The sequence below is a fragment of the Passer domesticus genome, chromosome 25 (assembly GCF_036417665.1).
Source record: "Passer domesticus isolate bPasDom1 chromosome 25, bPasDom1.hap1, whole genome shotgun sequence".
NCBI lineage: Eukaryota > Metazoa > Chordata > Aves > Passeriformes > Passeridae > Passer > Passer domesticus.
The window spans coordinates 4033122-4048612 of NC_087498.1; the positions used below are offsets into that span (position 1 = coordinate 4033122).

The 15491-nt window shown below is 58.4% G+C and overlaps 1 protein-coding gene across 4 annotated transcripts in view; it reads right to left on the minus strand.

Annotated features, from left to right (window-relative positions):
* The window catches only part of ATP2B4 (ATPase plasma membrane Ca2+ transporting 4), a 52636-nt gene that overhangs the window by 17176 nt on the left and 19969 nt on the right, over window positions 1–15491 (minus strand). For all 4 annotated transcript variants that reach the window (XM_064399315.1, XM_064399316.1, XM_064399317.1 and 1 more), the window contains exons 2-7: window positions 11750–12222; window positions 6691–6888; window positions 5028–5285; window positions 3662–3787; window positions 3298–3423; window positions 1548–1583 (exon numbers count right to left, since the gene is read on the minus strand). In XM_064399315.1, coding sequence (XP_064255385.1) covers window positions 1548–1583; window positions 3298–3423; window positions 3662–3787; window positions 5028–5285; window positions 6691–6888; window positions 11750–11945 — 940 coding nt within the window. In that variant the 5' untranslated portion in view covers window positions 11946–12222. The remainder of the gene's footprint in view (window positions 1–1547; window positions 1584–3297; window positions 3424–3661; window positions 3788–5027; window positions 5286–6690; window positions 6889–11749; window positions 12223–15491) is intronic.

Genomic DNA, 15491 nt, shown 5'->3' on the forward strand with positions numbered 1-15491 from the left:
AGAGGTGACCCTCTAGGCAGCAGACCCTCCAGGCCAGATTTTGGGGTCTCTTCCAGCCTCTAAGCCTGCGGAGGACTGGGGGTGCTTTGGTAAGAGCCCAGAGATGCTCCAGTGTCCCCAGTCCCTCGATGAGTGTCCCCAGGTCCCCCAGTGCCACCTCTGCAGTGCCCTGTGGGCAGCCCAGGGAAGCGACGGAGGGGGTGAGATGGAGGGGAGGGTTAGAAACTGGGATGGAGACTGGAGAGCAGGGAGCCAGGAATCCTCCAGTGCCAGCCTGGAGCCATCCACCACGCCCTGGGGGCCCGAGAGAGCCCGGCTTCCCGTTCCTACAGCTGGGCTAACCCAGCTGCAAGGGTAAAGCCAAGGCTGGAAGCTTTGGAGAGGGATGGGCAGCCCACCAGAGGAGCAGCAGTGGCCCCAGGGACCTGTCCCCTCCTGGGCCACCCCGGAGCAGCTCCAGAGGAAGCTCCACGGTGACAGGAGACCCGACACGGACACAACAAAGCACCCGGACACACCTGACGGCAAGGAGGGCAACTCAAACTGCTGAGAGAGAGAGAAACAGAGAGAAACGGAAACAGAGAGAGCGGTGCAGAGAGAGAGGTGCAGAAATGGGGCTTCCTCCACAGCCTGCAAAGAACAGGGTGAGAAACACTGGCGAGGAGACGCTCACGGAGTCGAGGCCATGGCAGGACAGGGTGCAAGCGTCCCGTGGGCCAGAGCTCATCCCAGGAATGCCAGGAGGGCACCCCCAGCTCTGCCCTGAACACCAACCCCCTGCAGGGACAGCTTTAAACCACCAAACCCCTGCTGGGACTCATGGGGGTATCCCAAGGAAGGGATGCTCTGCTGAAGTCCTGCTGAAGGGCCTTGTCCTCCCTGAAAAATGGATTTTCCCCACGCAGGAACAATGGGAAGGTTCATCCCAGTGATGTCTTAGGATTTTAGCTTTTATCTTTTTCATACATTTATAATCCTGCAGTTCTTTAGTGTAGAACTCTAAACTCCATATCCAGTGTGAGCTGCTGGTTTCCCATTTTTACAAAAGAATTCCTCCGCAGGCCTGGGAATCAAGGACACCTCACTGCCTCAGGCCCCGAGAGATGGAAACAAAAGTGAGTTGGGGGAGCAAACTTGGGGTCAATCACTTCATTACCTGAAGCTGTAATTGGCAGATTAACCCCCAATATGCAAATGAATCAAACTTATAAAAGTGTTGTGACCCGTGGTCCATTTTTGGGCGGGCTCCATCTGCCCTAAATGCACCTGAAGGCCCTTCAATAAACAAAACTGCTTTTTATCCCCTTAATTCTGTCTGGTCTCAGTTTCTGGGTAGTCCCAGCAAGGCATCACCGCCCTGGGGTGGGGTTTTGGGGACACCACGGGACCTTTGCACCCTGTCCTGGAGAAACGAGGCGAGAGTCCCGCCGGAGCAGCAAAGAGCACAGACTGATGAGGAGAAGGAAGAAGGAGGAAGGAAGGAAGGAAGGAGGAATGCCTGGTAGTTAGTGTGGTGCTGGTTCAAAGGATGGAGAGGCTGGCGTTACCTTTGTTGCGGTTTTCGGGGGCTCCGCTTTTTTTACCTGTTCAAAGAGAGAAAGGGGGGAGGGCTGAGCACAGGGAGCCACATTCCCCATCCAGCTGGGCTGCTCCCAGGGGCCACTCCAGTGGTCACCTTCTGGACACCACGCCTTGGTCCACACAGCTCGAGGCTCCAGAGCTCCCAGGCTGCCCTGGGCGCCCCTTTCCCAAGGGTTCTGCTTTTCCCCACCTGTAAATCACCCCCAAACCCCAGCAGTGCCTTGAGGGTGTTGGAGGTGCCTCAGATTTCCAGGAGGAGAAACCACGGAGCAGATTTTCAGCAGAAGAAACCCTCCTGCAGCTCCAGGTCCCTCCCTCCTGCTGCTATCAGATCCGGATGGGGAGCACAGACTTGTCCCCCACTGTGGGCAGCACCAGACCCAGAGCAGGGAGCTGTGACCCCCAAAATCTGTCCAGGTGGCACCTGGGGGTGCACCTCAGCCAGCCTCAGGTGACAAGGGCTTTATGTCACCCCACAAACTGGTGGCAGCCCCTGGCCTGCTCTGCTCCCAAATCCATTGAGCTTGAAGGCTGGGAAAGCTCCAAGCACTGGATGGCTCCCAGTGCCATTCCAGTGCCATTCCAGTGACATTCCAGAGCCATTCCAGTGCCACTCCCAGGGCATCCTGTCCTGCCACCTCCACGGTGGCAGCCGAACCCTGGAGCTCCACAGCTCCCAAATCCTGGCAGTCCTGGAGCTGGGGAAGGCAGGATCCAGCTGCAGGGGAGGGCAGGATCCAGCTCAGGGAAGGCAGGATCCAGCTCAGAGCTGGGAAGGCAGGATCCAGCTCAGGGAAGGCAGGATCCAGCTCAGGGCTGGGGAGGGCAGGATCCAGCTCAGGGCTGGGGAGGGCAGGATCCAGCTCAGGGCTGGGAAGGGCAGGATCCAGCTCAGGGCTGGGGAAGGCAGGATCCAGCTCAGAGCTGGGGAAGGCAGGATCCAGCTCAGGGAAGGCAGGATCCAGCTCAGAGCTGGGGAGGATCCAGCTCAGAGCTGAGGGCAGGATCCAGCTCAGGGCAGGGAGCTGGCAGCCAGCACAGCCCGGGAGCCTCTCCCGCCTGGCACTGCCTCCCGGGAAGGGCTCCCTGGCACAGGGATGCTGGAGCAGCTGGCAGTGCCAGCCTGATGCTGCTGCCAGCGCCCGATCCCGGTGAGGCCAAACCTGCTGAGCAGGGCACCAGGGGCACAGGGAGCTTCCCCAGCAGGGAATAAGCAGCTGGATGTGAAAGCTGAGACAGCAGAGCGCTCCAGTCCCAGCACGATGGGAACACCCCGGCCTGGCTGCTGTCCCACCCCTCCTCTGCCTCCTCCACCCCCTCCTTTCCCCCAGGGAGCTCAGGGAATGCTCAGGAGAGCCTCAGCCAGGTCCTGCAGGGTTTGGATGGGCTAAAAACGCCCTGTGGGCACCCAGGACTCACCTTCCCACCACCACGGGGGGGACAAGGAGCAGTGCAGGGGAGCTGCCACCAGCCCCTCTTCCCGGGGGATCCTTGATCCCCCACCCACAGCTCCAGGATGGAGAGCAGGGTGATGGAGAAGGTCCCAAAGAGGTCTGGGAGCACGGGGGGACCAGGTGGAGGGGACAGGGAGGGACCCCCAACCTCTCCCTGTTCCTGCCTGGGCCAGGGCAGCTGACCCTGATGGGGGAGGAGCCTGTGGATGTTCCCAGGAAAGGGAGAAAGGAGGGAAAAGGCAGGTTCAGGGCATTTTCTTACCTTTCTTCACTTTCTTCTCCTCGTCACCTTCTCCTGCTCCCAGGAGGGTGAAGATGATCCCTGTCTGGGAGTTGATGCCCACGGCAGTCACCACCATCCTGCCCGAGCCCTCCATCACGTGGGTACCTGGCAGGGCAGAGACCCCCAGGTGAGACCCCCAGTTCCCATCCCACAGAATCCCAGAATGGTTTGGCTCAGAAGGGACCTTCAACCCCACCCCCTGCCACGGGCAGGGCCAACTTCCCCTGTCCCAAATTGCTCCAAGCCCTGTCCAGCCTGGCCTTGGACACCTCCCTGTGGGCAGAGCCCACCCTGATCCCAGCCCAAACCCACCCCAGCCCTGCATCCACCCCAGAACCCTCACCTGACAGCAGCATGGGGTCTTTATCCATGGATTTCTTCACCTGGTCTGACTCCCCAGTCAGAGAGCTCTCGTCTATCTTCAGGTCATTGCCCTGGATCAGGATCCCGTCCGCAGGGAGGAGATCACCTGGAGAGGAGGAGAACCAGGGATCAGCCCGGCCTGGGCTCGGCCCTGCCTGCTCCATCCCACAGGATGCTCCAAAAGGATCCCAAACTCGGGCTCAGACCAGCTCCAGAGGGAGGAGAAGCAGCAGGTGGGGTTTGGAAGGGACAGGTGCACTCAGATGAAATCCCAGAGCTCCCAGATCCTCGCTGGAGACTCCTGGGGAGGATTTTGCTCAGTGCTTCCCCATCTGGTTTTAATGCATCCTTCCCAGAGCTCCTGATGCATCCAAAATCCGTATCCACCTGCCAAGTATGGAATTGGGCCCTTGGGAAAACAAACACGGTGTTGGATCAATCTCCTTCCTGAACGGGAGGAATATTCCCCCTGGGAAACAAGGAGCAGGGCCTGATTGATCCCAGGGGCTGCAGCTCCTGGATAAGGAAACATCCACCAGTGCCTCCAGGCCAAGGAAACAATCCCCAGCAACTCCTGGGTAAGGAAATATTCCCCAGCAGCTCCTGGATAACAGAATACTCCCCAAGAACTCCTGGGTGAGGAAATATTGCCCAGCATCTCCTGGATGAGGAAATGCTTCCCAAAACTTCCTGGAGAAGGAAATGCTTCCCCAAACCTCCTGGATAAGAAAATATTTCCCAACAACTCCTGGGTAACAGAATACTCCTGAAGAACTCCTGGATAAGGAAATATCCAGTAACATCTCCTGGGTGAGGAAATGTTCCCCAAAACCCCCTGGATAAGGAAATATTCCTCAAAAACTCCTGCATAACAGAATATTCCTCAACATCTCCTGGATAAGGAAATATCCAGCAACATCTTCTAGATGAGGAAATGTTCCCCAAAACCTCCTGGATAAGGAAACACTCCCCAACATCTCCTGGCCAAGAAAATATCCAGTAACATCTCCTGGCCAAGAAAATATCCAGTAACATCTCCTGGATAAGGAAATATCCAGTAACATCTCCTGGATAAGGAAATGTCCAGTAACATCTCCTGGATAAGGAAATATTCCTCAACAGAGGCAAGGTTGGGAAAATAAACTAACACGAACTGATAAAATAAATTAATTCTGATGCAGCAGCTCCTTAAAGCTCCAGGCCAAAAAGAGAAGGTGAGTGGAGCTCCATCACCTCCACGGCAGCATTTTCATGGAGCAACCAGAGGAGCTGCTTGTCCTGCAGGAAGAAGGGCTGGAGAATTTGGGAGCAGGATCCCAGGGGAGCAGAGCCCCAGCCCCACTCACCGTACTTGATCTGGGCGATGTCCCCCACCACGATCTCGGCCACGGGGATCTGGATCACCTGGCCCTTGCGGATGACCGTGAACTTCTGCTCCTGCTCGATGCGGCTCTGGAGGCCGCGGAACTGCTTCTCCTTGCTCCAGTCGTTGAAGGCCGTCACCAGCACCACGATGATGACGGAGAACAGGATGGCAGCGCCCTCGATCCAGCCCGCCTGCGCCTCGCCCTCGTCCTCCACGCCGCCCGAGGACTGCCCGCACACTGCCCGGAGAGCCCGTGGGTGCCCCAATGAGAGAGCTCCCATGGGTGCCCCAAATGAGGGAATTCCCATGGGATAACCCCAAACACTGCCCGGAGAGCCCGTGGGTGCCCCAATGAGAGAGCTCCCATGGGTACCCCAAATGAGGGAATTCCCATGGGATAACCCCAAACACTGCCCGGAGAGCCCGTGGGTGCCCCAATGAGAGAGCTCCCATGGGTACCCCAAATGAGGGAATTCCCATGGGATAACCCCAAACACTGCCCGGGAGAGCCCGTGGATACCCCAAATGAGGGAATTCCCATGGGATAACCCCACACGGGAGAATTCCCATGGGATAACCCCGCACACTGCCCGGGAGAGCCCAGGGATACCCCAAATGAGGGAATTCCCATGGGATACCCCACACGGGAGAATTCCCATGGGATAACCCCAAACACTGCCCAGGAGAGTGCCCATGGGATACCCCAAATGAGAGAACTCCCATGGGATAACCCCACACAAAGGAATTCCCATGGAATACCCCAAACAAGAGAATTCCCATGGGATAACCCCACACCCTGCCCGGACAGAATTCCCCATTGGATAACTGGTCCTCTCCCAAGGACAGGGAGATGCCACCACCCAGCTCCCCCATCCCAAACCCCTGCTCCTGCAGGGAACGGGGCAGATCCCAGGATATCCCCACAGGGAACAGAGCAGATCCCACCAGTCCTATCCCAAACCCCTGCTCCCACTCTGGGGCAGATCCCAGAGTCCCCCCACAGGGAATGGGGCAGATCCCAGAGTCTCCATTGCAAATCCCTGTTCCCACAGGGAACAGAGCCGATCCCAGGATATCCCCACAACTAATGGGGCAGATCCCAAGAGTTTCCATCCCATACCCCTGCTCCTGGTGGGAACCGGGCAGATCCCAGAGTCCTTATCCCAAACCCCTGCTCCACAGGGAAGGGGGCAGATCCCAAATCCCTGCTCTCCAGGGAACAGAGCCGATCCCAGGATATCCCCACAACTAATGGGGCAGATCCCATGAGTTTCCATCCCAAAGCCCTGTTCCCCAGGGAAGGGGCAGATCCCAAAGGCCCCCGGGAAGGGGCAGATCCCAAAGCCCTGTTCCCCAGGGAAGGGGCAGATCCCAAAGCCCTGTTCCCCAGGGAAGGGGCAGATCCCAAAGCCCTGTTCCCCAGGGAAGGGGCAGATCCCAGATTCCCCCTAGGGAAGGGGCAGATCCCAAACCCCTGTTCCCCCGGGAAGGGGCAGATCTCAGAGTCCCCCAGGAAAGGGGCAGATCCCAAAGCCCTGTTCCCCAGGAAAGGGGCAGATCCCAAACCCCGGTTCCCCCAGAAAGGGGCAGATCCCAGATCCCCCCCAGGCAGGGGCAGGTCCGGGTGCCAGGCGGGCACTCACGCTCGTTGTCCCCGCCCGGGGGGTGGTAGAAGGAGAGCCCCAGGGAGATGATGGCTGCGATCTCCAGGATGATCAGCGTCACGTCCTGCAGCGCCTCCCACACCAGCTGCAGGAACGTCTTGGCCTTCTTGGGGGGGATGAAGTTCTGGCCGAAGACCTGACGCCGCTTCTCCAGGTCCGTGGGGTTCCCGGACAGGCCTGGAGGGGTGGGGAAAGCAGGAATCAGGGCAAATCCCTCTGCTGGCCCTGCGGAATTCATCCAGGAGCAGCTCCCTGCCCGCCCTGGAGGATGGGAGGTGCTGGCAGCGGGGAGACAAGGAGCAATTAAATAAAATAGAAATAAATAAAATATAAATAAATAAAATATAGACACATCAATAAAATAAAATAAATCAATGAAATATAAATAAATTAAGTATAAACAAATAAATAAAATAAATAAAATTAAGCTACAAATAAATAAAGTATAAACAAATAAACAATATTAAATACATAAAGTATATATAAAGTATAAACAACTAAAATATAATTAAGTAATATATAAAATATAAATAGAGTATAAAGAAACAAATGAATAAAATATCAATAAAGTATAAATAAAGGAATTAATCAATTAAATAATACATTAAGAGACAAAATAGAAATATATAAAATATAAACAAATCAAAATAGAAATAAACCAAAATATAAGCAAATAAATAACTAAATAAACCAAAATATAAACAAACAAATAATGTATCGGGCTGCAGCCTGGCGAGTGCCACTGTCACCCCCGGGCAGGGGACACCTGGCGAGTGCCCAGGTGCTGCCAGCTGGCACCAGCAGCCTTGTTTACATCAAATGAGCCATAAATCTGGGAAATCCGGGCAAATCCGGGCAAATCCGGGCAAATCCGGGCAAATCCGGGCAATTCTGGGCAATTCTGGGCAATCCTGGGCAATCCTGGCACCCGTGGCCACCTGAGCCCTGTCCCTGCAGCCCCTGGAGCTGCCAGAGCCTCTCCAGCCCTGGGGACACCGGATCTGAGCTGGGGTTTGGGAATGGGGCAGATCCAGCTGGGGTTTGGGAATGGGGCAGATCCCAGCTGGGGTTTGGGAATGGGGCAGATCCAGGTGGGGTTTGGGAATGGGGCAGATCCAGGTGGGGTTTGGGAATGGGGCAGATCCAGCTGGGGTTTGGGAATGGGGCAGATCCCAGCTGGGGTTTGGGAATGGGGCAGATCTGAGGTGGGATTTGGGAATGGGGCAGATCCAGCTGGGGTTTGGGAATGGGGCAGATCTGAGGTGGGATTTGGGAATGGGGCAGATCCCAGCTGGGGTTTGGGAATGGGGCAGATCCAGCTGGGGTTTGGGAATGGGGCAGATCTGAGGTGGGGTTTGGGAATGGGGCAGATCCCAGCTGGGGTTTGGGAATGGGGCAGATCCAGCTGGGGTTTGGGAATGGGGCAGATCCAGCTGGGATTTGGGAATGGGGCAGATCCAGCTGGGGTTTGGGAATGGGGCAGATCCAGCTGGGATTTGGGAATGGGGCAGATCCAGCTGGGGTTTGGGAATGGGGCAGATCCAGCTGGGGTTTGGAATGGGGCAGATCCAGCTGGGGTTTGGGAATGGGGCAGATCCCAGCTGGGGTTTGGGAATGGGGCAGATCCAGCTGGGGTTTGGGAATGGGGCAGATCCAGCTGGGATTTGGGAATGGGGCAGATCCAGCTGGGGTTTGGGAATGGGGCAGATCCAGCTGGGGTTTGGGAATGGGGCAGTGGCAGTGGCAATGTGACACTGCCACCCCTAATAAAGCCATAAATGCTCCTGGGGTCCCACCAGGCAGCAGTGGGTGACAGTGGCAGTGTGACACAGCCGTGTCCCCAGCACCACCTTAAGGGACCCCCCCCGCCACCCTTCTCCACCTTAAGATGTCCCCGGGGTCACTGCCAGGTCCGGGGACGCTCTGGGAGGGGCCCTGGGCACATCCCGGTGGTGCCTGGAGCAGCCTGGCAGTGCCAGGGGACCCGGGCCCTGCACTCAGGGGACAGCTCCGAGTCACTCTGGGGACATCCCCTGCCCACCCCGTGTCACTTTGGGGACACCCCTTGTGTCACTTTGGGGACATCCCCATGCCAGTCCTGTGTCACTCTGGGGACACCCCTTGTGTCACTCTGGGGACACCCCCATGCCAGCCCTGTGTCACTCTGTGGACACCCCCTGCCAGCCCCGTGTCCCTTTGGGGACACCCCCCGTGTCACTCTGGGGACACCCCCTGCCAGTCCCGTGTCCCTTTGGGGACACCCCCCGTGTCACTCTGGGGACACCCCCTGCCAGCCCCGTGTCCCCCCAGCCGGAGGAAGCTGCAGGACCGGTGCCACCCAGCCCAGCTGCAGGGAGGGGACAGCTGGCAGCTGGCACCGCAGCCTCGGTGTCCCCTCCCAGCCATGACGGGGAGGCTGAGCAGGATCCTGGGATGTCCCGGCCCCATTCCCCACCCGAGGGTGGAAAATGCTGCTCATGGCCCCTGAGCCGCGGGGACACACGTGGGGACACACGGGGACACACAGGGACACAGGACGGTCCCACAGCACAGGGGTCCCAGAGCAGATCCCACCCATGGCGATGATCCCAGGGCTGTCCCCACCCTCCCCGGGGAATTGGGGGGTTTGATGGCTCTGTGCTGGCACAGGGAGGGTGACAAAGAGCCCGTGCCACCCAAATGCCACTGCAGGGCCGATTAGAAGGTGACAAAGAGCAGCAGCCCTGGGCAGGTGCCACCCGTGGGGACACTGCAGACTCTGGCACGGAAAATGGGGTAGGAATTCTGGGTTGAGGCCACACGTGACAGCAGGGAGCTGTCCCCAGTGCCAGCTCTGCCTGGGGACTGCACTGTGGGGTGGCACGAGGAGCCCCCGCAGGAATGGGGCTGGGGGTGGCAGCCCGGGGTGAGTCAGGGGGGCTGTGCTGGCACCCAGGGGACACAGTGACTCAGCAGAGCCACCGCCTGCTCACGGCTGTGGTACACCCCACGCCACCCCAAAGCCACTCTGGACCTGCCCCGAGGGTTTGGGGTCTGCTGGCACCTCCTGGGGCACAGCTGGAGCTGCCAGAACCAGCAGACCCCGAAGTGACACCGGGGTGGGGACCCCAAGGGCCACCCAAGGCCGGTGTTTGTCCTCGTGGCCGGTGTTTGCCACGAGGACAGCGCCAGGCTGGAGAGGGGACAGCAGTGCTGTGGCACAGGGTGGCACCGAGGGTCAGGAGCCACACGGAGCCAGGTGGGCTCAGAGCACAGATCCCACAGCGGGACAGGGGCGCTGGCAGGGCCACTCACCTTCACACAGGGGGACACAGCCCGTGCCACCCCAGCGGTGTGATCAGCAGAGGGACATGAGCATGGGCATGGGGACAAACACCTGGGAGCAGGGACACGGAGCTGGGACGTGCCCCCCTCTCAGCAGGGTCACAGGTGCCACAGGTTCCCTCGGGATTTGCTCTTCCCAAAAATCCCCGAGGATTTGGAGAGAACCTTTCTTTGCTCTCTGGGATTTGGGGCAGCTCAGCTCCACGGGAGGGACGTGCCAGGGGCATCGGGGTGGGACTGAACCCTTCCCCTCCCCTAAAAGAGCCTTTTGGGTTCTCCTCCCACCCCACAGCAGCGTGACCCCACTTTGGCAGGGCTGAGCACATTGTTTTGTGACCTGGGCTTTGTATTTCCACCGGGAGCTCCCCCCCTGCTCTAACGACATCCCGATATTGTCTCTCCTTCCCGGTCCCACTCGCAGCTGGAAAGCTGCAAATCCCCCCCGTGCAGCACTAAAAATATCCCACAGATTGCCACAGCCATGTCCCCACCCCACAGCCCCAGAGCTGTGTCCCCATCCCACAGTTTTAGGGCTCAGCCCCCATCCCACAGCTTTAGGGCCAAGTCCCCATCCCCCAGATTGTCACAGCCATGTCCCCATCCCATAGCTCCAGCACTGAGTCCCCATCCCACAGTTTTAGGGCTGTATCCCCATCCCACAGCTTTAGGGCCAAGTCCCCATCCCACAGCCCCAGGAAACCCCTCGGAGCTGGAATCAGGGGCTCTCTGCCCCCTGCACCCCCTCAATGCCAGGGAAGGCTCCACTGCTGTGCCCCCAGTGCCACCAGAAGCCAGCCCAGCCCGCGAGGGCAGAGGTGACACCCTGAGGCCCTCCCAGAGGTGACCCCAGTGTCAGTGCCACCACCCCAGCTGCGCTGCCCAGCTTTTCCTTGGAGCATCCTCAGACCAGGAGGGACCTGGGCCCATCTCCCCACCCCCTCTGGGGATGCACTGTCCCCATCCCTCACCCAAAGTGTCACCAACAGTTGCAGGTGGCACCCGGCCACCTCGCCAGCACCGTCCAACCTTTACACCCCATAAATGATTAAACAGGGAACGGCTGGAGCAGCACCTGGGCTGTGGGGAGGAGCTCCTCACCCCATCCCACACCTCTGACAGTCCAGGGGTGACAACCCCAGACCATGGGATGGCCACTGGAGCCACCACTCTCAGGTGTCACCCTCACATGGCTCCACCCCAGAGGTGACAACCCTAGAGGTGACAACCCTAGAGGTGACAACCTGAGACCATGGGACAGCCACTGGAGACACCATCTTCAAGTGTCACCTTCATGTGGTTCCACGCCAAAAGTGACAACCCCAGACCACATGACAGCCACTGGAGCCACCACCCTCCAGCATCACCTTCACATGGCTCTGTTCCAGAGGTGACAACCCCAGACCACAGGAGCCACCACCACTGGGTGTCACCTTCACATGGCTCTGTTCCAGAGGTGACAACCCCAGCCCACAGGAGCCACCACCATTGGGTGTCACCTTCACACGTCTCCATCCTGGAGCTGACAACCCCAGAGGTGACAACCCCAGACCATGGGAGCCACTACACTCGGGTGTCACCTTCACATGTCTCCATCTTGGAGGTGATAACTCCAGACCACAGGAGCCATCACCCTTGAATGTCACCTTCACATGTCTCCATCCTGGAGCTGCCAACCCCCGAGGTGACAGCCCCAGCCCACGGCAGGGCCACTCACCTTCGACCGGCGACGTCTTCAACCTCTTGCAGACGTTCTGGACGCCGCCATAGGAGTCGTTGATCCGGGCCACGGCCTCGGCGCTCCTCACCTCCATGAGGTTCCTGAGCTCCACCAAGGAGCACCCAAAGTCCCCCTCATGGTTGCCCTCGGCCACCGAGTTCCCGGGGTGGTGGTCGGCCACGTTGTTCGTCATCTTGTCACAGTGACGGTGCCACCGGCGCGGCGCTCCTGGCGCGGCCTCGCTCGCCGCTCCGGCGGCTCCGGGGGGGGATGCTCCCTTCCCTGGGGGCTTCCCGGGGGGGAACGGGCGGCTCTATCCGAGCCCAAGTTGTCGGGATGAAGGTGTAAACAGGATGTGCATGTTACCGCGGAGGCGACCTTAGCAACGCCCGGCGTGCAGCTCCTGCAGCGGGAGGAGGAGGAGGAGGAGGAGGAGGAGGAGGGCTCCCTGGATACCACAGCAACTGGAGCTGCGAAAACAACCGTGGGAAACAAAAATACCGGCGTCAGGAGGGCTTGGGAAGGAGGGAGGCGCCCCATGGGGTGGGAGAGGGGGGTGATGCTACCCCAAGGGGGGGATTTTTAGGGAGAATTTGGTGTCAGCGTGGTTTGGGCAGAAATTCCTGGGTGAGAAGTAGAGCTGGGAGTGTGGAGCAGGGAAAAGCCACAGCTGCGGGGCCGGGCAGGAAAGGAGCCCAGGTGGTTCTTCACTTTCAGCCCAGACAAACCCTCCCGTTGATTTTGGGTTAAAAATACCCCTTAGCAGTGGGAAACAGCTGCTTCCTCCCCTGGGCAGGACGTGGGGGCCGGAGCATTGCTCCCTGCCCTGCTGACAGGTAGGGAACAATCCCAATATCCCAATATCCTGACATCCCAACACACTGATATCCCAATATCAAAATATCCAAATATCCCAACATCCCAATATCCTGATATCCCAACACCCCGATATCCCAATATCAAAATATCCCAATATCCTGATATCCCAACACCCTGATATCCCAATATCAAAATATCCTAATGTCCCAATATCCCAATATCCTGATATCCCAAGATCAAAATATCCCAATATCCTGATATCCAAACACCCTGATAGCCCAATATCCAAATGTTCTAATATCCCAATACCTTGATATCCCAATGTCCCAATATCCAAATATCCCAAAATCCCAAATTCCCAAAATCCCAATGTCCCAACATCCCAAATTCCCAAAAGCCTGATATCCCAATATCCAAATATCCCAATGTTCCAATACACCAAGGTTCCAATATACCAAATGTCCAAAATCCCGATATCCCAATACCCTGATATCCTAATATCCCAAAGTCCCAATATCCCAGCATCCCAATATCCATGGGAAAGGGGCTACAGCACCCCATGGCGCCACATCAGCTGGGACATGCCACAGGAACCACAAAAGAGAAGAGGGAGGTGGCAGAGAAGCCACCAAAACCTGGGATTTTGTCGGAAATCGAGGCTTTTCCGTCATGACCTGTTCAAAGGTGGCTCCCTGAGGGCACCAAGTGGCTCTCAGCGTCCCTAAGAGCTGCCACCCAGGTCACAACCCCCCAGCGAGGACAGGGGAGCCCCAAAAACACTTCAACCGAGCCAGGCAGGGACCACGAGCACCCCACAGCCCCCCCATTCCTCAGGGATTTGGGGGCTGGGATTCCCTGCTGGCATCTCGGAGCTCTAGGGACAAATAGGGACATGGAGGGAACAGCACAGGCCAGAGGGAAAAAGGGATTTTTGTCAGCCAGGGTTAGCTGTGCTCCCAAGCTCCAGGGACGCTCCCGGCACTCCAGAGGCAGAAAGGCTGCGAGGGGAGGCTCTCATGGACAGAAAATAAAATCTTTCTGAGGGCAAAATAAATAAAGATCAACAAGGGAACGGCCACGCTGGTGGCATCCAACCCAGAAGGGGCCCAGGGGCGGCAGAGCAGGCTGGGGAGGGACAGGGGGGACGGGAGGGAGGAGGGAGAACGCCCACGGCTGATCCCAGCACACACGGGAGGCACCAGCCCTCACCAAGCCCACAGAGAGGCACCAAATCAGCACAGGGCTGTCAGGAACAGCCCCAATTCCAGCCCCAGGGCTGCCCCATCCCAAACTGCCCCATCCCAAATTGCCCCAATTGCAGCCCCAGAGCTGTCCCAAACTGCCCCATCCCAAACTGCCCCAATTCCAGCCCCAGAGCTGTCAGGAACAGCCCCAATTCCAGCCCCAGGGCTGCCCCAAACTGCCCAATTCCAGCCCCAGGGCTGCCCCAAACTGCCCAATTCCAGCCCCAGGGCTGCCCCAAACTGCCCAATTCCAGCCCCAGGGCTGTCCCAAACTGCCCCATCCCAAACCGCCCCAATTCCAGCCCCAGCCCCAGGCACTTTCCAATCTCTGGGGCAGCACAACCCCAAAGAAGCCGACCCTCCCTCCTGGCCCTCCTTATCCCGGCAGCAGCACCCCCAGGGCAGCTCCCGACACTATCAGGGCACCACAGGCACCAACTGCACCCCGGGGACAGCAGTGACACCAGAATGGCCCCACCTCGGGAGGGACCTGTGCCCCAGCTGCAGGAGGGGGGAGCGGGGCAGGATGGGGGGACACGGGGATGGGACACTGGGATGGGACACAGGGATGGGACACTGGGATGGAGACATTGGGATGGGACACAGGGATGGAGACATTGGGATGGGGACACTGGGATGGGACACAGGGATGGGACACAGGGATGGAGACATTGGGATGGGGACACTGGGATGGGACATAGGGGTGGGGACACAGGGATGGAAGGACACAGGGATGGGAGGACACAGGGATGGGACACAGGGATGGGGACACAGGGATGGAAGGACACAGGGATGGGAGGACACAGGGATGGGACAACAGGGATGGGGACACTGGGATGGGATAACAGGGATGGGGACACAGGGATGGGACACAGAGGTGGGACACCAGGGGTGGGGACACTGGGATGGGAACAGAGGGATTGGGAGAATGGGGATGGGGGACGCAGGAATAGGGAAAATGGGGATGGGGAGCCTGGGGATGGTGAAGATGGGGATGGGGAAAATGGGGAGGGGAGCACATGGGGATGGGGACATGGGGGTGGAAGGACACAGGGATGAAAGGACACAGAGACTGGACACAGGGACAGGACACAGGGATGGCACACAGGGATGAAAGAACACAGAGATTGGACACAGGGATAGGACAGAGGGATAGGGGACACAGGGATGGAAGGACACAGGGATGTGACACAGGAACAGGGACACGGGGATGGGGACACAGAAACTGGACACAGAGACTGGACACAGGGATGGAAGGACACAGGGACGGTGACACTGCAGCTCCTGGGACACCCAGGCTCCTCCATTGCTGCTGCCCCATCCAGCAGGGATCCCTGCCCATCCCCAGCCCGTTATCCCACGGCTCCCGGTGGAGCTGAGCTCATCCATCCCTGCAAGGCAGCAGCTCCCAGCAGCGGGAAGCAGGAGGTGGCAGGCCCAATTAAGCAGGCTCCTGCTGATTAAGAGAAAAAACGCTAATTCCCCCACCCCACCACGCTCATTTCCTCCTCTTTCATAGCAACGGCGCTGTCTGAGGAGCGCTCAGAGGTTAACAGGGAGACAGTTAATTAATACTGTAACGGCCTAGCCCTTAATTACCCCTGACAGAGCTCAGGGGGCAGCGATCAGCACCATCCCTGTGTCCCACTGCGAGATTCCAGCCTGGAATTTGCTCT